The sequence below is a fragment of the Paramormyrops kingsleyae genome, chromosome 15 (assembly GCF_048594095.1).
Source record: "Paramormyrops kingsleyae isolate MSU_618 chromosome 15, PKINGS_0.4, whole genome shotgun sequence".
NCBI classification, from domain to species: Eukaryota; Metazoa; Chordata; class Actinopteri; order Osteoglossiformes; family Mormyridae; genus Paramormyrops; species Paramormyrops kingsleyae.
In genome coordinates this window covers 21,781,909-21,806,308 of record NC_132811.1, presented here as the reverse complement: position 1 = coordinate 21,806,308, position 24,400 = coordinate 21,781,909, and the positions used below count along the sequence as shown (strand labels likewise).

The 24,400-nt window shown below is 43.1% G+C and overlaps 1 protein-coding gene across 1 annotated transcript; it reads right to left on the bottom strand.

The window, feature by feature from the left end:
• Positions 1–384: 384 nt before the first annotated feature.
• diras1a (DIRAS family, GTP-binding RAS-like 1a) lies at positions 385–17,426 on the bottom strand. Its single transcript, XM_023813331.2, has 3 exons — positions 17,252–17,426; positions 17,026–17,090; positions 385–6,040 (listed from the first exon to the last, which is right to left on the bottom strand). The coding sequence occupies exon 3, from the start codon at positions 5,999–6,001 to the stop codon at positions 5,405–5,407; it is 597 nt and encodes a 198-aa protein (XP_023669099.1). The 5' UTR covers positions 6,002–6,040; positions 17,026–17,090; positions 17,252–17,426; the 3' UTR covers positions 385–5,404.
• Positions 17,427–24,400: the final 6,974 nt, after the last annotated feature.

Sequence of the window (24,400 nt, the reverse complement as noted above, 5' to 3'; positions counted from 1 at the left end):
ACTAACTCAGGCTTGCCTAGGGGAATGTATGGTCAAGACTATAATAAGTAAGTTTATGTACAATACTGGGTGCACTGTAGTCACAAACTAATGTTGTGATACAAGCCATGTCCTTTTATTGTTTAAAGTGGGAACTCTTGCTTTTGTCAGTATCCTTACCTGGGCGAACCAGCGTCTCCATGTGGATTGAGCAATGGAGTTACCATGGCAACCGCATCTCGTGCAGAATGCAGAAAGCAGGGGTTGGAATTAAACAGGAGCACACCGTATGCAGATCATTCCTGAACAGCAGTGAGATTTGAGCAAATGAGACCCTTCCAGATCCTCTTCTACCAGTGAGGGTCTGGTAGCAAGATGACCAAAAAAAAACAAAAAAACAATGGCTGCATTTTAAAGGGTGTTTTATTAAAAAAAAGTCATTTTGTATGCAGACTGATTATAATATTATTTTTATTACTATCATCATTTGTCATGGGATGCATGAACACAGTATATCATTGATAGGAAGACTATTGCTAGGAGGGAATGCTAGATGGTCACTTCATTAAATAAAGAGCAAACATTGAAAATATCTGGTCGTAATCTTAAAAACGAAAACAGTGAGAACAGAAGACTGCACAGGGGTTCAAAAGACGGATGCTTCACAGTCTCGACCTTTGCCCTCATGCTGGCGTGTGCAGACAGCTACCCATAGTGACAATGCTGGACATGCGGGGGTTACAGCAGTGATGGCCACAGCCCCCAGTCGCTGTTAAATGCTGAAATCAAAGAACATCCTCAGAGGTCCACTATTCTCTTTCTGTCAGCTTCCCTTCCAGCGCTGATGTCCAGGGATGTTCTCATTTGTATGAGGACAACCAGTCGTCACGTCCAGCTGCAGCTGGAAGCCGTGGATTGCATCTTGGTGCGTCGATAAGGTGAACGTAGGTTGCTGAAATTTGCTGTGGTCTAACATCTGTGCGTCATTTTCACTCATGCTGCAGTAAAACCTCTAGCATTGTCCCACTTCTGTCCAGAATGTGTGTGAGGGTCTGTGTGTGTTTGTGTGTGTGGTGTGTGTGTGTGCACCTGTACAAACATATATTACACTTGGAAGTATTTACAACAGATAACAGACCTTAAACCAAAGCCTGAAACAAAATTAGGGAAAAAATGCCATGACTGGAGTTTGTTCGGAAAGGCAAGCATAAACGGACAAACACACATAAAAAGTTGATTCTTACAGAAATACATTTGATCCTTTCCTACAGATCTTTCCCTTTCACATAAAAAAATGTACAAAATTTGAAATGCATTTAATGATGCATCGTGTGATGCACTGCCCGCGCAGTCCGGTTTGGAGCATCTCCTTTCTTATTATGTATGTGCTTTTCAAAGCTCTCTTTGCCTTCACTTTGCTTGTAAAAAGCTTATCAGCAGAGGAAACAAAACAAGACAGGTGCATTTTTTTTGCTACCATAAGAGGACTAAAAAATGGTGGGATAGCTGGTGAGCATAACGGACAGTCCGAAAGACATCATTTCTGAGTTTGGCCCCGCACTGCAGTGACTTTTCCCAGGTGTGGGCGGGGGGGGGGGGGGGGGGGGTTATCAAGGAGCACGCAAAGGCTGTTGAATCCTAAACTTGCTGCAGGCAAGAATATATTACACAACTTGGAAACCAGCGGGGTGAGTTCAGAGAAATGATAGCTTTCTTTAAAACAATTCCCATGTACGATGCAATGTATCCACCCCCACCGTATTTAAAGGTGCAAAAAAACCAGGAAATAATATGAAACATCTTCTGCATGCAGCACTCAAGCAGACTCACTGTTCTGTGGTCCTGGTCCTGTCGTGGTGGGGGGATGACATCAGGAGAGCACACTCTCCTGTGGGGTCAGAGTAGCTAACAGTTGTGCTCCTACCCTTTGGCTCCCTGTAGTGTTCATTCTCCTATGTAAATTACACTAATAACGATAATAGTATAGTTCTGTGGTGAGTCAGTCAAATCCCTGCACCTGGAATTGAATGTCATTGAAAAAGAACAGAGGAAAGCTAATTTCCATTAGGACTGTGTGTTTCTGTTAACAAGATACAAGATAAGCTGTCAAAAGAACCAAAAGAGCACAAAATAAATGCAAAGAAAAAAAAAGAGACAATAGAAACCTTGGCACAAAAAGGAGGACTTTGGAAAACAGACACACCTCTTTCAGACAACGCAGACCCGAAATCTTACCACAGTATTGCCATGTTCTGAGTTAAATCGCAACATATTTAACTCCAATGGGAAGTGCCTAAGTTTGGAAGTTTGTAATCTGTGATTATTGTGATTTTTTTTTCAGACAGCAAATCAGATGCTGGTAAAACAAATCCCTGCTTCAAATCCATTTTCTGGTTTGAGTTCTATGCTCAAAAGAACATTCATACAAGTTTCATCTTTAGTGTCTGAAAAAACTCCCTGATGTATAATCTAGGCAATTTGAAAAGTGCTAACCTGTCTGGACATTTTATTTATGTATGTTCAATGTCCAGATATATAATTGTGTGTGTGTATGTATACATATATTATACATACAACTTTTACATGCTTTACAGGAAAGAATTTGCTTGTGCAACACAAACCTTCAAATACCGGGCACTTTGTTGAATTATTCTACATATTACATAGGGTATATATTTGTATATGTATATAAAAGAACATAAACATTTTTAAATATTTTGGTAGTCTGCTCCTCATACTTACAATTGTGCCATAGAATAAAATATATTTTTTAAATTATGTATAGTATAGTAGCTATAAAATAATTCTAAATGTTTACATGCAATATGCCATGTTATGTCTCCAAATATTTTACATCTGGAAAAAATTATAGGTTCTCTTCTGCCATATCCATTGATGTGGATGCATGTCTGTTGCAAACTATAATAAAATGAACTGCAGTTATTCACTATTCTAATTAGTTTCATTGGCCATGGTACCATCAGGCATACTGGGGTGTCATACTGTGCTTTTTAGACTAACAAAGCATATTGTTTGAATCCAACCTCAAATAATCTTTCTTTGGTTCAGGTTAGGTTGGTTCCCTTTTTATTAGATCAAAAGAAGTGGGAAAACAAAATCTTTTAATCTGGGTGGTTGTCGCCGTAGATGGAGACCTCTGACATATGAATGCGGGACATTGGGAGTTCTTGCAACCTGAGACACTCCAAAAAGCCCTAAATGAACCTGCTCAGGACATCAACCATTATTGCTCTGTCTGGCCACGCCCACCCTTTGGATCACACCTACTTGTTGGTCTCTACATTCCAACCACTCCTCTCCTTCCTGACCTGGCCAAATCACCGGACAAGACAGCTGCATTATTCCAACCCCTTCTTGCATCTAACAGGAAGTCCCAGGGGTGAATCAGTTTCTATCATGACATTGGGGAGGAGGAATAATGTACCAAATAAATATGATAATTTATGCACACATGTTGTATGATACCATGGTACTCCATTAATAGAGTAAAAGTATTTATCTTATTATTTGAATGTTTTTTCTCTACAGGTCAAAACTGCTCAGTACTTGTGATTGATAGTTTAATCATCATAGTCATAATATCTATCTTTCCTGCCTTGTCATGTATCTATGTCTGGATTATGCAAATTTCACTCAAAAGTACATGACCAAATCAGTACCTGTATAATTTCTAAGTCTTCCATAAGTGCTGTTACTCTAAAAGACACATGGCACATAAAGGTTAGTAGCTCCACTTGTCCTATTTGCTTACTAGATCACAAAAGAGAAGGATATATACCTTCTATCGCCTGTTGAATGGAGAATTGTGGGACTGTGCATTGTGTATCTCACATGACGTTCATGCTACAGGATGCAGCTGTCTAAATGTATCAATCTCAAGCCTGCATTTCAGAGATAACCGATTTGAGACGGGTGATGCCACTGGGGGAGGATCTCTCAAGGTGTGCAGGCACCTACTTTCAGCCTGACTCCCTGCCCAGTGGTCATTGGTGGTGCCTGAGGTGATGCTCTGCCCCTCCACCCCATCCTCCACCTCCCCCGCCTCATCTGTGAACATCTCGTTGGGTTTGGAAGACACCAGCATCGAAAACAGGCTGGTAAGAAGTGACATTGTGCCTAGGGCTTATGAGAGCAATCAAGTCCTGTCTCTGAATGGGGAGGGAGAGTAAAAAACAAATAAATCAAAAATATGCTAAGGACTCAAAGGACGTTCTGTTTCACAGATGACTCTTCAAAGCAGTAGATTTTAGCACTGGAGAATTTTTTTTTACACTAAAAAAGGCCACTTCATCAGCGGGATGTTCTAAACAGCCCCCACAACTTGGCACGGATGGGCAGTAGCTGGTCCCGTGTGGCACTGCTGGACACGTGAGGAGCATGCAGACGGCTGGAGCGGAACCAGCAAGTGAACCTTAAAGACTACCAGTACTGAGCACTACAGAGAGACACTAAAACAGTCCATTTGCCTTGTAGCTGAGTCACATTGTATTATGAGAATAGAAAGAAGACATTTACGCATTGGCAAAAAATTCAGCGTGTGGCATTTCAAACGTGACTCAAGAATTTGACTTCTGTCCTGTGTTTCTCTGATACAGAACACCAGGAGAGGTGAGATTTCAGCCGGCAGAAAATATCAGGGCTAAACATGGAGAAGCTGAAGGAGTTTTCTTCCTAAACAACATAAATCTTAAAAACAGCAGCAGAAACCTGCGGTTAACTTTATAGCTGCCTTTTCCTTCCTTCCGTATCAGGATCTTTCTGTTGGGCCGACTTAATAATGGAGTGAATTTTTTGGCTGAGAGCATCTGACCGGTGGATTTTGCGGCCGTCTCGCTGACACAGCAGCGGCGGGGTGTCAGCGGCCTCCGTCCCGGTGCCTCGGCCCCCGGATTAAAACCTGTAACTTATGTGGCTGAAGGAAAAACAGAAGAGGAGGAGGGAGAGGCAGCCCCAAGCTGACCCACCATGCAGGACAAATGCCACACACACCAACACGCAGGGGTCGTCTCCCTCAAACCACCACCATGATCCCGGCTTTAGACGCCCCACTCCCTCTGCTACCGTCACCCTGTGGGATCACTGAAAGCATGGCATTGTCCTTTTCCACTATTCCACACTTCTTCTGTGTCAGTCTCTCCTTCCGTGATGGAAGCTCCTCCTCACGGACGACACATTCCGATTAAAAAAGGTGACGCTTAATGGACTGAGTATGCTGTGAATGGATCATGTTTTCATATGAGAAAGGAAAGTGGGCGGTGTAAGGGGTTACATAAAATTCTGCTAGGTCACATGGTTCTTCGCTCTTCTTTTTGAACACACCTACTCTTCCCCCAGCTTCCACCTCCAACTCGTGTCTACTTGACCCCATCTCCTCCTCGTTCCTTCTCCCCTGCTCCCACCAGGCCTACATGACGCTACACTTTCCCTTCAGCTTGTCAGCACGCTTCTGCTTGTTGGAGCGTTTGCCGTCGATGTTGAGGCTCATGTTCCGCTTCTTCTCCAGGTTGAGCAGCTCCTGGAAGAGCTCCTTGACGTTGTAGTTCATTTTGGCTGAGGTCTCCATGAAGGCGCACTTCCAGGTGGCCGCCTGGGCCTCGCCCTCCCTGGTCTCCACCTCCCGCTGGTTCTCGTCGCACTTGTTCCCCACCAGCATGACGGGGATATTCTCTATGCTGCCCTTGATGGCCAACACCTGCTGGTAGATGGGCTTGAGCTCCTCCAGTGACTGCCGACTGGTGATGGAGTAGACCAGGATGAAGGCGTGACCCTTGGAGATGGACAGACGCTGCATGGCGGGGAATTGGTGACTGCCCGTGGTGTCAGTGATCTGCAGGGTGCAGACGCTCTTGTCGCAGCTGATCACCTGCCGGTACGTGTCCTCCACAGTGGGGATGTAAGTGTCCCTAAAGGTTCCCTTTACGAAGCGCAGCACAAGAGAGCTCTTCCCCACCCCCCCGGCCCCGAACACCACCACCCTGTAGTCATTGCTCTGCTCTGGCATCTTGGCCTTGAAGCTTCCACACTACGTGTTTTCCTAAGCCTGAAAAGTAGAGAGAAAGCATGGCTTTGTAGGGCATACATCTCAAGAAACATCACTAACATCACTAACATTCTGATACCCCCACCCCCCATCCTCAAGGATAGATGCATGTGGTGTAAAATACCTCAACCACATTGATGCAGGAAATCTGTGCAAACCAACCTCTCTGAAAACAAGGGATCACATATGTCTGATTTAAGATGGATCTTTGCCAAATGATGATTCTGAGTTCATCTTTTACTTTATTTGGGGTTTTGAACTATTTAAAAAAAATTCTATTTCACGTCATTATTAATAGAAAGCATTAATAGATTTTATGATAATTCTAAACCAGGTAGTCTTTCATAATTTAATACCTGTAAATAGATGTGCATGCAAGTTTGGAAGACTACAGTATTCCAGGTTAAACGCTCCTTGACCCAGTGTGTAGCCATTTAAGCAACACGGTTTACAGGCCCTTTTGAAAAAGGTCCTTATACATTATCGTTTATCTAAGCCTGAAGCATCTCAGCAGAGCAATGGACGATCGATAGGCTCCTTCAGTGCTGTGACTGCCCCACGGGCTGCTATATCAAAACACATCGCGGCCACAGCATCTCTGAAATATGGCCGGTACAACACTGGGCCCTGGGAAATCAACGTCGTGTTCGTGCGTCCAGAAAACAATGCTGGCACTTTTAACGCCGGGATCAGATTTCATTGTTAATGTGATTAGGCAAGGAAACGGAAGGCAGGTCCCGTCAGAGTAATGTGATCAAACTGCTTCAGCGTCAGGCTCATTACCATATGTGCCTCATTTAATTTAATATGACATACTGTATGTATGTAACTGTGTATCTGCGTGCGTGTGAAACAGAAATGCAGAAGAAAATCGGAGACTAAATGTGGGCGATGCAGGAAATGCACATTACTTAATGCATCCCTGTGTGAATCCATGTTTACGTATTATTCTGGGCAGCTGAGTTAACATCCCCACCCACATCAAATTGCATTATGCATCTGAGTGCTCCTCTTCTCTGCATGCACGTGTATCAGTGAAGTTCAGCGTTTGTTGTGCATCCCTGCATGCATCGCTGTAGATGGGCATATTTGTGTGTTTCTCTTTCTCACACCTACATACATCTGGGTACACACCACAAAGGTCAATATGGGAAACACTAATTTTCTATATATCAATAATTGGTAAACAAGAAGAACTATATTTCTGGATCCAATCTCTGGGTTTATAAACCAGAAACTGCGCATAACTACTGATAACCAATTGAAGTGCCCCAAATTTCCCCAAAACCATGCTAGTGTGATGTTCTACTTCATGCCACCACACACTGCACATTATAAAAATGAGCAGCAGCTGTTAGACGGCACTATTTCCCAGATAATTGTGTCTTTTAAGGGCAACATTGCAGATGTGGATTCCCAGCTTGTTGAAGGCATCACCTGATGCTCTCCTCAGCCACCGGTGCTGATCTGTTTTCCCGTTTTGGCCGCGCTCATGCCGCTTGTGCCCCACGCATCCCCGTCCGTGCGTGTTCCCGCGTGCTTCAGACTGCGCCCTCTGTCACCGTCAGCACAAGGGCTGGACATCGTTAACTCATTTATCTTGCTGAAGCTCAACCTGAAGCCATCGGTCTTTGAGGCAAGGGAGACTGGGAAATGAGGATGACAGATGAATCACACCTATGTGTCTCTCAGAAGGTGAGGAGGACAAGCCGTCATCTCCATCATTTTAACCTGTCTTACATTGTGCTCAGAACTACAGGGGCTTTGTTAACCCAACTCCACGGACTGACAAGAAAAGCAGTTTTTACTCTATAACTTCTGACAGGCATATAGAACTGTAAATATATAAATGTCACTATGAATCATGTCAAACTATAGACAAACGCCATTCCAATGTATTACTGGCAGATAATAAAGCAAAGGATTAAGACAGTTACACGAGGACCACTATGGACAGAGACCCCGGTGTGACTTTTACAGGAGGGCATCATGTCATCCCCAGCGCCCCCCAAAAAAGAGCTGCTCTGAAGACCCCAGGCACGCTCTCCGATTGAGGCACACGTGAGGTCACCCCATGCGGTTAAATCAATAAGTAAATGGCAAGGACCCTTTGATCGATGCCTTTCAGCTCTATGACAGAAACAGCAGGATCTCCAGTCCACTGCCAGCAATGCTAACTGACTTATCCTTTCGGGGGGGGTGGTTGGGGGCATCTTATTAATTTATATTTGCCTGGGGCTTGCAGCTGAAGCAATTTAGTGTATTAGTGACTTTAGCCAACCTGCCCTGCCAAAGCCAACATTAACTCTGGCACGTCCCCCTCCAACGTCCTCTGCTGTTTCCATGGAGACCAGCCGATGCCGTCACGCTCGGAAATAACCTCCACACTCGTGTTCATCAGGCTCGTAAATGCAGAGAAGGCCGCGCGTTGGGCCGTGGTGCAGACCACACCATTCAAACCGATAAAAACCTGCCACCAGAATCTGCCCTTTAATAACAGCTAAACGCAGTCACCCAGAGTAACAAGCCGAGTCACCTGTCCTGGGAAATACCTGGCACAAGGCAGCTACGGCTGCTAATCTGTAACAGGCTTCCAAGTAATACCTGCCTTTCCCTTAAACGAAGCCTCCTCAGCCATCCATCTTCCTGAGGCCGTAACACACAGTGACAGCTGGGGCGAGAGGAGCTGCGTGCCATATGTCTGGCTGCCATTTTCCCTGACGCATTGACCGGCCGTTAGTAACTGCGGATGCCACTGTGACGAGCACACGACGACCTCGAGGAGGCCGGCGAGCAGGAAGCCTGCTGGGCCTTAAGGTCACCTGTAAGTGCTCATGAAACGTATAAGCCTGTCCTGTGAGTGTGCTGTAAATACAGCACGTAATGAACGCCCTGTACAAAAACAATGCACTCTTTTGTTCGCACCCCAGCCAATCTACAGCATGGATGAGAGTCGATCTGACAACTGGCGGTAAACGTGCACATATGTGGGCTAAAGGTCGATGATGCCAGGGCACGCTGGGAGGGGGGGGGTCACTGCATGGGGGCTTACACACCGCTCTGCCTTCATTTCACATACTTTCTGGTGTTTTGCATATTTTTTGAGACTGAAGTACTGAAAGAACTCTGATTAAGATCTGTTGCGGAGGGAAAGCAGGTAAAGACGTGAACCGCAAGAAGTCATCGACGTCATCTGTCAGTCACTGTAAAAAGTCGTTGGATGGACTCAAACGAAAAATTATTCACCTCTTTTTTGAAACCCCAGCTATAATTACACCATTAGCATTCAATTCATTAACATTAAGCTGTAACTATTCGGTATTTCACTCAGTGTACGTAGGGCTACCGCTGTAGCTGCATTTCTGGGTTTAACGATGTCTGGCGCTCGGGAATCCTAGATGCACACTTACATTCACTGTTATTGCGCTGCGTCCTGTTGTGCTGAACGACCGTGGAGCCCAGTCATTAACGGTAAGTGGTCCATTGTTATCTCTTTGCTGGATCAGCATAAACGCACACAGGCGGAGGAGATGTACAGGCATAATGATTCATTTTAAACTATTTATATACGGCGCCCCTCCCCCATAGTTACCCCGAAGTGCACTAATGAAACTCCCTGTGGCCCAGAAGCATACATGATCATATGGTACAACTGCGTGTTGGGCAGGTTGACCAAGACCACCCCCCCTGGCCGGCCAAGTCAAGCAAGGAACAGACGGACGGAAAAAAAGGACAGCAGCCATCAGACCTCCAGTAGCCCTACGGTGTGTAGGAGTGTCCCGTGTGTCTGAGGGTGAGGGTTAATGCCTGGGAGGAATTATGGATCCTCATTGTGGGAGTCAAAATCATCACACAACACCACCTGCTTAATTAACAGTAGTAAACTGCAAGAAATAGTACAAAATAAAATAAAAAAAATAATAATTCCCAAAACCAACCTTGCCAAGTTTAATGTTTATTTGTGAACTGCAAATCATCAGGTTTCATGCAGGTACTCCTCTCACAGTCCAAAGATGCTGAGTTAGGCTAATTTGTCTTTAATTCGCCCATAATGTGTTAGTGTATATGCCCAGCATGGACCGGCGTCCCATCCAGAGTGCGGCGAGCATCACCTAGCATTCTGTATTAAAGGACCTACACTGAATTGGCCAAACACTGTGAGATATAATGGCAAGCTTCTTATCAGCTCATAAATACACACCCAACTGCCCTCCATCTCTCACTGCCCAATAAATGTTTCTTCCAATGGTTTTATTTAATGAATTGCCAAAAATAAATCAATAAATTATCAAATAAATCCGAGAAATAAAGTCTCAAATCATAAAATGGAACAGGACCTACCTTAATGACTGTCTTTCAATGGACCAATAACAGATTTTAAAGGCTACTGAGTTTTCTTAGTTGCTACCAAACACAAAGATACAAGATTTAACATATAAAGATTAAAGTACATATAGCTACAGATACATCCACCAATCCCCCACCTGCTTGTTCTGGTCAGGATAACTACTAATAAAAACTAACTCTCAAAAGCAATATAAGGTAAATCTTTACAGTACGGATTTAATTATTTATACAAAATAACGATAATGGAACAATAATATACATATAACCAATAATGATAATCCCATGTCAGAAGTCATTTCTTATTGTTCACTGGCATGAACAGAAACTAAGAGTAGCCTAGCTATTCTGAATGTATATTTTTTAAAAAGCATTTTATTGGTTTTAAATCGCCTGCTATCAATTTCGCTCCTAAAAAAAACTCACATAAAATCCAGCTGATCGTTTATGTCTCGAGGGAGGTCCCTGCAACTCCACAAACACGAAAGAGACTCCACTATAAATAAGACACTGAATGTGGGTCAGTGACCAACTGGTAAGCTTCAGGTCCTTCTACACACCCAGACTCCAGAAAGTATATGATCTCTGGTCTTTTAACATGTACAGATTGGCTCAAAGAGCTCCGAACAAAAGCCACCTAAGTGTCAGAGTTTGAAGAGTCCGATCCGGTGCGGGTGGGCACAGCATGTCCAGCATTTTAAAATCTAATTATCTCATTTTAATCTAATTTTTATCAAATTAGAAAATTAATAAGTGCCTAGCTGCCCAGCTGGTTCAAAAACCTGATAAAATTAGAATGGGATGCTCTGAGTTTAGCAAAGAGGACCAAGGCAGCATCAGACAATTTTATAATTAAATAGTAATTTAATCTTTATTTAGTTAAATCCTGACGCAGCTCCACCTTCTTGAAAAATCCCTGCAGCCACTTCTCCCATACCAAGACATTTGCTTGAAAACCATTGCGTTATGAAAATAACATCATCATGTTAGTACATTTAAACAGTACGTCAAAGAGTAAAAGATTTGGAGGTTGAGGGTACTAGAATCACAGTAACAAGAGTATCTCTTACGGAATCTGTCTACAAATGTAAGCATAGACTATATAATATTGTTATTACAACAGCCAGTGAATGACACCCAACAAAAACAAAACAGAAATCACATAGAAAACCCCGAGTATCACATAAACACATGAGACTGGAAACCATTTTTGCTATAAAAACAGTAAAGTAAGTGCATTTGTTTAATCAGGTCATGATTATAGTAAGAGATGGAAGTTGTGGAGTTAAAGGGAGGATAAATAAGGGCTCCTGGCCTGGCTAATTTTGATGCCTTTTTCCTTCTTATTCAGGAGTGGTGAGGTGTTCTGTTTTATTTTATTGAGAAGGTCAAAAGGGGGGAGCCACCCTTAACCAGGAAAGGGAAAAAGTCACTCAGTGGCAAGTCCGAGTCAAGCCTCGAATCAAAACAAAGTCAGATCTCAGGTCACGTGCCCTCAATCAAAGTCGAGTCAAAGTCATCATTTTTGCTGTTGAGTCGAGAGACATCAAATTGTGACTCAAGTCCAAGTCGAGTTGTGAGTCATGTAACTTGAGTCCATACCTATGTCAGTTTTTTTTTAAACTTTAGTGATTAAAACCCACTTCACAGGCAGAGATGGGTTGAAAAGAGAGTCTCCACTCTGTCACAGTTGTCCTCAAACAGTTTTTATGTCCTAGTATGTGCAGGGAGTGACCGTAGCCATATCTGCCGGGGCTTGCACACTGCACTTCATATTGCACTCATCTAACTGTTAGCACTGCCTATAGTCTCCCCTACTTTGACTAATTACATATTTTACTTCCCCTACTCCTCCTGGGGGGTGCTGCCTGGAGACCTCAATCTATCAAGATGTCCAGCACACCCTGCAACATGTGACGTCATCTCTACCAATGACGTCCGTGCATCCAGCTTGCCGTTCTGCCTGTGTCATCTTCCATGTATGACCCGCTCCCTGCCTTCTGGTTGCCTGGCGATTGGAGGCAGCATTGGCACCGGCTGTCATCTCCCCCCTGCTCCCCATTTGTGTCTCAAATTTTACTGTATCTGACTCTCCCTGCCGGCCCCTGGAGGATGGGCTCCCCCTTTGAGTCTGGTCCCTCCCAAGGTTTCTTCCTTCTCAGGAGTTTTACCTTGCCACTGTCGCCTATGGCTTACTCACTGGGGGCTTTGGGTGGGGATGCTGTAAAGCGCTTTGAGACGATGTAATGTTGTGATAATGCGCTATACAAAAATAAATTTGATTGTTGTTGTTGTTTGCATCTTTCCAACAAGCTATCTCAGAAGACCGTGCATTCAGCCAATTGAAATTGCGGACAACAGAAAAGTAATATACACTGAAATAATAAAATTAACGTTATGGTATCCAGAGGGGGGACTATAACCTCAACTCTTAAGTCATAGGGTCCAAGAAAGGTCCAAGTCTCCTGTTGTCAAGTCCAAGTCAAGTCCAAGTCACTCATGTAGAGTTACAAATCATCAAATTAGTGACTTGAGTCTGAGTCAAGTTGCGAACCAGTCACTTGAGTCCCCACCTCTGCCCTTGACACCCTGGATAAACTGTCTTTATCATTCTGCAGCCAAAACTTTACCTGCATAGTGGAGAGGACTGCAGGGCCCTGGAGCCTATCCCAGGCTGCACAGGGCACAAGTCTGAAGGACAACCTGGATGGGATACCAGTCCATTGCAGGACTCACACAATCACACACTGCAGGTAATTTAGAGACACCAATTAGCTTTCAATGAACTTTGGAAAGAAACCCACCAACATGGGACAACAGGCAGACTCCACACACACAGAGCCAGGGGGGATTCAAACTCAACAGGGCAACCGGCACAGTGCTACCCACTGAGCCACCATATTGCCCCCCCCCCCCCCCACATAAAGCAAATCCTATTTCAAAATAACATTTACTTCACATAAAGAAAATGTATTTGTCGGAAATGAACATTCGACATAGATCTGGGGTTTCAGTCAAAAACTATTCATTTGACAGATATCCAACATGCAAAACACCCCAAGTATCTAAATTACCATGGAGATTCAATGGAGGACTCATCAGATGGGTTCAAGTAGCCAGGCATAATGACCCATTTGAGGTGGTTTCCATTTTAACATGTTAGTTTTAATGAACCCATTGACAGCTACATGGATAAACAGGAATCTGTTGTTGCTGTCCCACTGACAAACTAAGGTACATTCAGTCCTTTGATGTGTTAAATATGTTAAATTGAGTCTGATTCTTTATGAATCAAACTTTAACGTCACTACCTTTGGGGTTTTGATCCATAAAAGTTTAAACCTAATAGCTATTTACATGTCAAAGACAGTAGTGCATGTTCATTTTATTTCTCATAGGTCTAATGCCGTTGTGTGATTAGTTCTGACTGTTGCTGCTTAAAAGTATCTACCACAGCGAAACAACACTGTCCCCCCTAGACCAGAACTGAGTAATCAGTCTGGGCAGAACAGGTGTGAGTCCAAATTCTTCCAAAAAAGCATTCATACCGAGTACAGGGAAATATCAGGAATATGCAGGACTGAGACGAAACCTGACTTATAAAGGGTGCGCTCAGCCTGTGTTAGAAAAACATACTTTCAATTATCTGTGATTTATTGAGTATTTTTGGTACATTTTTCACAAAAACAAATCCCACACGAACAACATCAGATAGCCTACTGTTCACAGCAAATGTTTTGCATTAGTCTTCACGTGTCTTAACCTATAAACATGGCACTGCAGAAGGGCGATTTCACGAATATCATTGCTAGTTCTATGGAAGTGTGTGCTTGTGGGATACGTGTGAGATATTTGTGCTTGAGGTGTTTGCCTTCGGGTGTCGACCGCAGCATAAACGTACACTACGCCGTGATTCACAGGATATTAATAACAGCTGAGCTATTTGGAGCTTTCAGTTCTAATGTGTTTACAGTCTGTTCCATTTGAGCCTTAGAAATCAGATCAATTGCTGGGGATATATTCCTCCATCCATCTTCCAAGGCCTTACCCTGGTTTTGGTCACAGAGAGGCTAGAGCATATCCCAGGCAACACAGAGCATACACAAAGTCATACCCCACAGGCAATTTAGAGATACCAGTTAACCTAAATGCATGTCTTTGAACTGCACAAGAAAACCCACAGAGTACAGAGAGATCATGCAAACTCCACACATAGGAGAAGGGACACTCGAACCCACAGCCCTGGAGGTGTGAGCTAAAATTATTCACTGCTCTTTCAAATCTGATGCCATGAAGCTTAGTATACTCATCGCCCCAAGATTACAGCCCAATTCACTGCCTAAACAGGCAAAAAAAAAACCACTTTTTAGAATAACACATGTTCTCGTAGACCTAAATCACAAGTATTTTCACTCCCTGGAGTCATAGATATGTTTTATGGCCCTTTCCTTTGTGCATAACATTCAAAAAATATGTTTTTCTAGACATTCTAGGATTCTCATTGATTTAATAATATTTTCAAAACAAGCAGAAAATCCTATAATATTTCCAAATGAGACACCAGATGAGTATGTGGTCTGAATTTCATTGCATTGTCAGTAAGCTGACTGAAATCAGCTAAACCTTTCATGCAAGTTAAAGCTTTAATGCAGTGAAGGCTAGCACACCAAGCAATGAGAGTAATTAAAATAAGTTATCAGTAAATAAGCCAGCATGCATAATATGGAGAAATTCTGACAATGAGAATGCAATGCTGAGATAACACAGAGGAAGGTCTTCAAACGGCCATCAGCTAACCTCAGACAATAAGAATGGATTTTCCTCTATCATCAACATTACTAGGTAGAATCTTCCGATAGATGAAAATGATTTGTCAGAAAACATTTGTTTTTGTTCGGTTTAAGAATAGAATTCAGTCATTAATATAATTTTATTGTATATAACATAGAAATAAATTACGAAGTAAAAAGGTACTTTGTAGGATGACTAATATATCTTTTGTAACAATACCAATGATTTACTCATTAAATTATAGAAACTGTGCATTTTTAGAAATTTTTGTTTTCCCTGGGTTCTAGTTGTTTCTGTATTGTGATTGAATATATCATTAAGCCAGGTGCAGCATACCAGACTGTGAATTTTTAATTAATTCTTATAATTAACTCTGCCAACTTTAGGTACCACTACCTAGTTGCCATATAAAATCCACTGTTATTTGAGCCATGGGAAACTTCTGGCTTAAAAATCAGCTTTAAACCAGGAAAAAAATTATATAAAAATGTGATGAATGTGTTGTAAAATTCCTTCTTCAACCTCGTATTTTTTCCTCTCTGCCTCTGGGAAGATGGTTCCTCAGAGGATGAAACTGCTCACACAGTCATCATTAACATACTTCTGAATGTAAATTGCTCACTAACTTGTCCAGGTCCCACACACACACTATGGGCACTACGAAAATCATCATGTCAGTATGAAATAACCATGTCCATACGAAATACTGCAATACTCTCTTAGCAGGAATGGCTCAGTTTCAGTCCTGAAAATGGACCGTTTGTCTAAACTAGGCTGCCCTCCGAGTCAGATAAATGTTACAGCGGTTGGCTGTTCAACTTTAATCTTTAGGCAGGAACTAGCAGATAATGGACCTTACTGTAAATATCACACTAAGAAACACGATGATGGCTGAAAACAACTTGAGGCATCTGAAATCATATGAACTTGTGCCATTCCATTGATTTCCAGCCAGCTATAGGTTTCTGCAGCATGTCACCCCTTTGCCTAACTCCCAGACTGCTGATTTACCTTTAAACAATAGCAATGCTTAAACACACACACACACACCACATACCCCCACTTCAAATGTGTAGTAATCAGTCCTTATGTATGCGTCAAAATGCACACGCAACTGAGAGCATTAACATCCAGATATTGAAACAACGTGGGTGTAGGGGCTGGAAAAGAGCATGACGTGATTTTTCTACCTAGGCAAATCGTGACTTGGACGTATACTCCCACGGCACATGTAAATAATGTCCAAACCATCACTCCATACTTAACTCACAGTTTACTCGCCGTCTTCCTGCACGGCGGCTGGACGATGGACAGTACAGCGGATCAGAGGCACTGTGTCTCATGCCCGGCGAAATTGGGATAGAGTGAGCATCACACTACCACTTACAACACCCTCCCTCCCTGCCAGCTACCCCCTCCACCCAACCCCCAACCCCAAAGCCAGCTGTCAGATGCTCTTGCGATCCTGTAGATATTTTCCACAAACACAAGCAATTAATTTTTATTATATGTGCCCATACACATTGTAACACTCGCATCTACAGTGGCTTGTGCCTGAATAGTCGCTGAAGCACAACGGAACGACACGTATGAAGCGATACATGCACTCTCATATGTACATGGTATAACATCGCCGTCGTTTTCTGAATAATGAATAAAATAAACCGTGCAATCATCATCAAGTTGTTTTCACGTAGCACGCAATGCACACATAAGATGATAAATACTTGAAGTTTACGTTAGACTCATATTTTGGCACAGAGTTGCATCCTGTCGATTTACACACATTCCCAGGCGGACCCCGTTTGTTTTTCATTCATAAATAGTGGTCGGGAAAAGGTTTTCCTCACCTGTCTCCTTACTCCGCTCCTTTCCAGCGCGCCGCTACCTTCTAAACACAACAGCAAACGGTGTCCTGTAAAATTTAAAGAATACCTTTTTTCGGTCAATTTTTAAAATATTTTTGTGAAATCCATCACTTCCGTCTATGGAAATAATATTTTAGGAAAGTGTAAACAGGCGAAGCAACCAGAAGCCAACTGCTCATTTATCAAATGAAATAAGTATTTTGCGTACCTGAGCGCGAGCGCTGCTTTCCTTGCCCTCTGGTTATATTAACAAAAGTAAATGAAAACCCGCGCCGTCTATAGCATTTTACAGTATTGTAGCGCTGACGGACTACTCCTCTCTTCACTGCAGTCTCTCGCTCTCTCACACTCCCTGTTCTCTCTCACACTCCCTCCGTCCCTCCCTCCCTCACTGTTTTTCTGATTTAAATCCCTTGATACTAAAGATAGGAGGTGCTCTTCTTTTTCTATCTCAACTAGCGCCTTCCACACTGAAAAGTGACGCAGACACTATAACCCCCCAGCGGGTTTTACGCTCTTTAAAAACACTGGTTTCTTAAATCCCATCATCTGGAAGTCGTCGCTGATACACCGCTCCTGAAATCAGGGCACATCTAGCGCTTCCATTCTTCCCGACGGTCCTTACTGGCATATATTTCCTTTTTCCATGACTACCACGCTTATCATCTCACAAAAAACAATTTACATTTACCACCATAAAACTTATCGTTGCAAACAGAATGATTTTTCATAATTCTCTAATTTAAATTTCATCACTATATTATCGTATCGTATTATAAAATATTATTAGGGGTCCAAACAGCGTAGCTGCTCAATCCTAATTCTTCTTCTTCCTATTATTATTATTATTAGCATCCATTTAAGTGTTATAACGGAGTTCAGAATGAATACATATTTAATTATATGCAATGTAACCTAGTGGTTTGAGGTGCGAGCATCTATTTCGTGGACAACGTGCGTCAGGAGTGACTTTAGCTTTGCCTTTTGAGTTAAATCCATCTAGTGCTGATAAACCTGCTATGTAATATAATGTTGACGAGACTCCCACATCGGAAGCTAAATATCTGCAGTTTCAAATGTTTTGTGCAAACTGAATGTTTAATTCACACATTTCATTACCTTCATGTACTATGCTGAAAGACAATACATGTAACAAGTGTAATTTGCCTGGTTTGGAACAAAGCATTTTATATGAATGTTATCTTTCCAGAAAAATAATAAAATAAAAGAGTATAGCCGCGCAGAATGATGATATCCTGTGGGCCCAGTAAGTCTTACGGTTCATTGTAAAATATAGTGATGTAAATTGCATTCAGGCCACCGTGTAATTTGTTATATGGACATAATATATAATTTCATAAAAATATAGTGTTGAATTTGTTTTCGTATTTTCGCACTGATAGCACGCCGAGGTTCAATTTCTGGGGTTATGAATAAGCCTTTGTCTCCCTCCAGCGGCTAACTGATGAACAGCAATTGTCCACACGGCAGGAGTCGAGCATAGGCTAAGATTAGTTTAGCAGTAATTTATTCAAATAGCAATAAAATTATATGATAAAGCTTATGGTTGTAATAGTGATAAGTCATTGAAAAAGAAGTAAAGTACAAATACCTTAAACAATCAAAACGAACGCGATGTTTTTTGTTGGTAGGATCGTTTAATAGATGTTATTTGTTTCACATTAAGATTTCACATTACGGTTATTGACAACTAATGACTTTCAACACTACAAGTTAAAATGATCCAGGATGCAAAAACTATAACGTTGCTGTGTTGTTATGATACAAACCAACAAGGTGTCTTGGTCACTGGGCCACCACAAGTTGCTATAACAGCCTCACTAGGTCTTGGAACAAATCCTAGTGTCCAGATCTGTGGCACCATTCTTCCAAAATAAATGTTATCAGCTCACGTTTTGTTGTTTGCAAGGCCACCTGCCCTTTGAAGCAGCTCTCTGGCATCCCCTGCATGTGATCTGGTGATCGAGATATCTATGCCAGATGCATTGCATTTTTATCCTTGTTCATCGAATTACTGGGTAAGAGGTCATGACCATGTGAGAGTATGTATTGTCACTCTCAAAGACGTGGCCACTTAACAGCTGTGTTCTTAGAGTGCGATGTAAACATCCGCAGCTACGGAATGGAGCCAAACCATACCAGGAAAATCCACCCAAACCATGAGGGTGAGGTTAGACCGCTCCACACATTCACTCAATCCCATAGGCTTCTTATAATATTTCACAACAAGGCAAATGAGTCAATCGCTCAAGTTCCTCCACAAACCTTTGCCTGTCGGATCACTTTACATGCAATGCATTTCTTGTATAAGGGCTTTATGTACAGCCATAAGAAAATTCTGCAATCTTTTTTACTGAACACCAGGGATTGTCAGTCTGTCCATGCACTGTCAAATGTGTTTGTGGTAAAATGTTTTCACTGGGATATGTAGGCTATATATTTAAATAATATGTGATTGGTAAAATTGCATTTTGTTCCAAATATACATCAGAAATTCAGAATTCACCAGACCCCCACTTAACATCCTTTAATGGAGGGTCTGCATTTACGGCACTTCCCTGCTGGAACATGTCCCCCTCGGATGGACTGAGTAGCAAAAAACTACTGCAACATGGCTTACATTAGTTGAGGAAACTGCAAAACAATTATCTTCTTAAATTAAAGCAGTTGGACTCGACAGACATAAAAATCCTCACACCCTTTCTGCACCAAAAGTGTCAGGATTAATCCCCCCCCTTGCCCAGTTCAGTCCATCATTTCCCTGTTTGGTCAGCAGGTGTCACTGACCATCCCGTTTTCCACATGTTTCCATTGTTCTGTATCCTAGTACATTCTCTTTGCTCCTTGGGCCAAAAGTGGGCAGATGCCAACTAAGCATCTCTCCTGTCATGGGTTGGAGGCCAGTTCAAATTTGTTGGGCATCTTATGTTTTTCCCCCCTAGGTTTTGTTTAGTACTCTGTGGCTAATTATGTTTTTTGTGTTTCTCTATGGATTCCGTTTTTGTACCTTTTGCTAATTTCTCCTGCTTGTGTCTAGTTTAATAATTAAATCCTGTTTCACCTTTTCCCCCCCGAGTATCCCCTGTGTAGCCCTAGTCCCTAGGGATGGCTGTGCTTAATCAGTAATTGGTCCACACCTGTCCCTCATCTAATCTTTTTACTTGTGTATTTCTGCTCCTACTCTTGCCCTGTTCCTTGGTCAGTCATTCAGTCATTATGCGTTTGTTGTTCGTTTGATTCCTGTAAGTTGAGTTTCCTCATATGAAATGTGTGTGTTACCTGAGTGCGTCCCTTACCTGTGTCCTTGCTACAGTTGTACTTCTCAACCTATCTTTGTGTGACCCCTTGTGATTTCTTTTGGTAGCTGTTTCTGGGCAAAATGTAAGTGAATGAATGTGAAATCCATTTAAACTGTGATACCTTAAATCCAACAAGTTACCCCGAGAGGCCAGTAACCCCGTTTCGTAGTACAGGTCACAGGAGTGTCCTTCCATCATGCTCCACCCAACAAAGAGCTTCTTGGCAGTATTTTTATCTGGGATTGTCAAGGATCCGGGCGGCTCGGGCACGGGAGCGAGGCATCAGGCACAAAAAGGGCGGACGACCCACTGGCGGTTCGGGCACGGGAGCGAGGCATCGGGCACAGAAAGGGCGGACGACCCACTGGCGGCTCGGGCACGGGAGCGAGGCATCGGGCACAGAAAGGGGCGGACGACCCACTGGCAGCTCCAAGAACAAAAGGGGTTTATTAAATAAAACAGAAAACACTACAAACACAAAAGGACCACAAGGGGTCAAAACTAAAGGGGATAATTAAAGACTTAATATTACAAAACAAAAACTAGGAAGGAAAACAGGATGCAGATTTAACCAAGACAAGCAACAATACACTCATAGACAATGAACCACTGGGGAACTGAACAGAAGCAGGAACTAAAATACTAAGGGGTAACGAGACTAATACAGGACAAATGAGGCTAATTACGAAAGAGCAGGGAAACAGGGCACAGGTGACACTAATAAACTCAAAAGGAACTAAACAGGGAAACTAAGAACTAACCAATGAATCAGAACACTGGGGAATTACAGACAGGTAAAGACAAAACCAAAAACCATATACAACATCACCAAATACAATAACTAGACAAACTAAACTGAAACACTAGGGAGCAAAATACAAAAACAGGAGGTGGGATTCAAACACAGGACAGAAGGTACACAGACAACCACATGCTCAAGACATTCAGCCACATGACCAGCCGGGTAACAGGGGAGAACAAAGACTAACATGAAGGACGGGATGACCAGCGACACCTGCTGGTCAAACAGGGAAGGGACACGGTAGGACCACAGCAGGGGCTGACCCTGACAGGGATGGGATGTTAATTGGTTTATTAACATATGAGCCACACCTGTGTGGAAGACCCTGATTCCAAAGTATCTTGTATAACTCAATTCCTAAAATGCTTCCTATGTTGGACATACCAGAAACTTATTAAAGAATTTCCGGTATCACTTTACAATAAGACTCTTTTGCCACTTGTAAATGGTAGTAACCAATTAATAAAAAGAAAACTGTGTTATGATTTGTTTAAAATTGTCTATTAATAATTTCAAAGTGTTAATAACCATTAATTAATAACCAGATTATAAACCATTCATAAATCCTTTATATTGGTAGCCTTATCGTAAAGTGCCACCGAATTTCCACCTGGGAACACTGAAGAATGATCTTGCCTTTTCAATAACTACTCTGTTTAAGGAAAATGATGCATCAGTGTCCATGCAATTAGAACATGGAAGATTAATATTTTTTGTTGGATTACAAATGGCAATTTTATGTCCCAATTTGATCTTTTTATACTTAAATTTACATAAGAGAACACTAGTATGTTGTTCATATGAACCATTTGTGTCTTGCTGCAGCTGGCATGAAGCAGGGAAGCAGCACAGGAGCTGGGGAAATCGGGTGAACATGGGATTTATTCAGGATGAGATACACAAAGGAGCACAGAACGACGTTAATGACCGGACTGGGGAAACATACTCTGACGTGGAGTTAAATACACCACAGTAATTAACACAACTAGAAACAACTGAAAACATGGGAATTCCACACGGGGTAAATGAGGGGGTGTGGCATACAAGAGGATCGGCACGATTGGGGCATGACAGTTTGTAATTTTTGTAGTAATCAGTTGTCATGCCTTGAAGGACTCGAGGGTAGGCGAGTTGGCTAAACAGAAAAAGGTTTTATTGAACAAAATGAACAAAGATGGTAAACAAACAGGATTGAGAAGGATCAGAAATGGGAGGACTAGAAATTAGGAAGGGCACAGGCAACAGGAAGGTACAACATCAATGACTGGACTGGGGAACATAGGAGTAGGTAGTATGTGTATGCTGGACTAATGAGGGAGCTAACAAGCTAACAAGAGGCAGCTGGGAGTGAGGGTTAAGTATGAGAGGTAAGATAAATGACTAACAGGTGTGGCTTGTCAGGGACACACTCGGTAGGGAGGAGACAAGAGGGTCAGGTGGGCATGGTGGGCAGGAGATGACACTACCCCCCCCATAACATAAAAACATAATAAATTTATAAATGAGAGGAGGTCATTTGGCCCATCAAGCTTGTTTGGGGAGAACTTAACTAATAGCTCAGGGTTGTTAAAATATTATCTAGCTCTGATTTAAAGGAACCCAGGGTTTTAGCTTGCACTACACTAACAGGGATACTATTCCATGCTCTAACTACATGTTGTGTAAAGAAGTGCTTTCTCAAATCTTTAAAATGTTCTCCCGCTAATTTCCTCCTAAAACATGAACTCTGGCCATGAAGGATGAATGGGTAGGGGACCAAGGTGACCGAACGACAGGGTGGACACATGGGGTTGGAGACAGACAGGACACCAGACATGACAGGGCATGGCAGGACTGACAGGGCACATGGGGCAGACACCACCAAAGACCAGAGGGACAGAGCCCCTAGAGAGAACAGGACACACAATACCACCAGGGGCACAAATCAGGCAGGGACCAGACCAGGGACCAAAATGAGAGACTAATGAACAATACCTCCCCAACAAAACAGACCAAACAGGGGATAGGACCAAGGACTACAGGCCTGAGATTAGAGGGAAATAACACTAGACATTGACAGGGACCAGGTTGCTGGAGAGACAGAGATGAGACAGACTGAGCATACCACAAAACACTGGACAATACACAAGACATAATTAGATGCATTGATCAATTCTGTACAAAACCAGGGACAGCAGAAAGGACATTCAGCATGACACACAGCAGGACAGAGCAGAGACAGAAACACATCAGAGGACCACATGGGACACAAGCTAGGGTAAAACAAAGGCAGGGCAGCGTAATGGGACCGGGACTGAGGAGCAATTGGAGGGAAAGGGGAATGTTCGGAGAGTCTTCCGGATCCTGGAAAGCTGGGTAGTGAACATGGGATGTGAGTCTTACTGACAAGGCAGGACTCGTCTAGACTGAAGACGAATGGCGAACGAGAGCTGACACTTTAAACTACGGTAGTGGCAATTACGTTTTGAACGTACATTCCTTTGAACTTTATCAGAGAATTTATTAACCTGCAAATCGTGCGCATTATTATCGCTTATCAAAACAAATGATGACAAAAACTGGTTAGAAGGGGGGCCCCCAGTGAGTTTTTGCTTGGGGCCCCAACAGACCCTAGGATCGCCTCTGCCCAGAACCTAGGACCAGAGTGGCCCAAGTCTCGGGCGGAGGCAGGGCAAAGGGGATGAGAAGAGTGCTAGTAGTGAGCCAAGAGGCTTCGAGGAGGCAGCCTGGGCATTGACAGGAGAAGAGGTGGACGCTAGTGGGACATCAAAGGGGAGGGGTCAGGCACCAGAGGTACATCAGCTGACAAGGCAGGTGCCGGCGGGACATCAGGAGATAAGACTGTGGATATCCTCAGTTTCTGTGTATAAGCAGGTCAGTGGAACACAATCTTATCGTGGGGCATATGTGACAGTGGGCCCTGGACAGGATGCTGGCGGATCAGGATTCAGCTGGGGCATCGAAAAGCCTGCAGTCTGGGCAGTTTCTGTCCAGCCCTCTAGGGAAGGTTGGGTGACCAAAAGTGTTTTGGCTGCAAGCATGGCTGGGAGCAGCTGGGGAACCTGAAGGCGAGCAGGGGGCAGCTGAGGCACCCGGAGTGGAGCAGGTCAGGACACCAGGCGCAACCCCTGGAGTTCACTACGAGATGCCAGGCAACACTAAGTGGCCCACACTGGCCAGAGTGGCATCTTGATCGATGGTATGACATCATCTGGGATGGGCATAGGCAGAACGG

Coding starts and splice junctions, on each gene's coding strand:
- diras1a (XM_023813331.2), bottom strand. CDS start 6,001: ATGCCAGAGCAGAGCAATGACTACAGGGTGGTGGTGTTCGGGGCCGGG.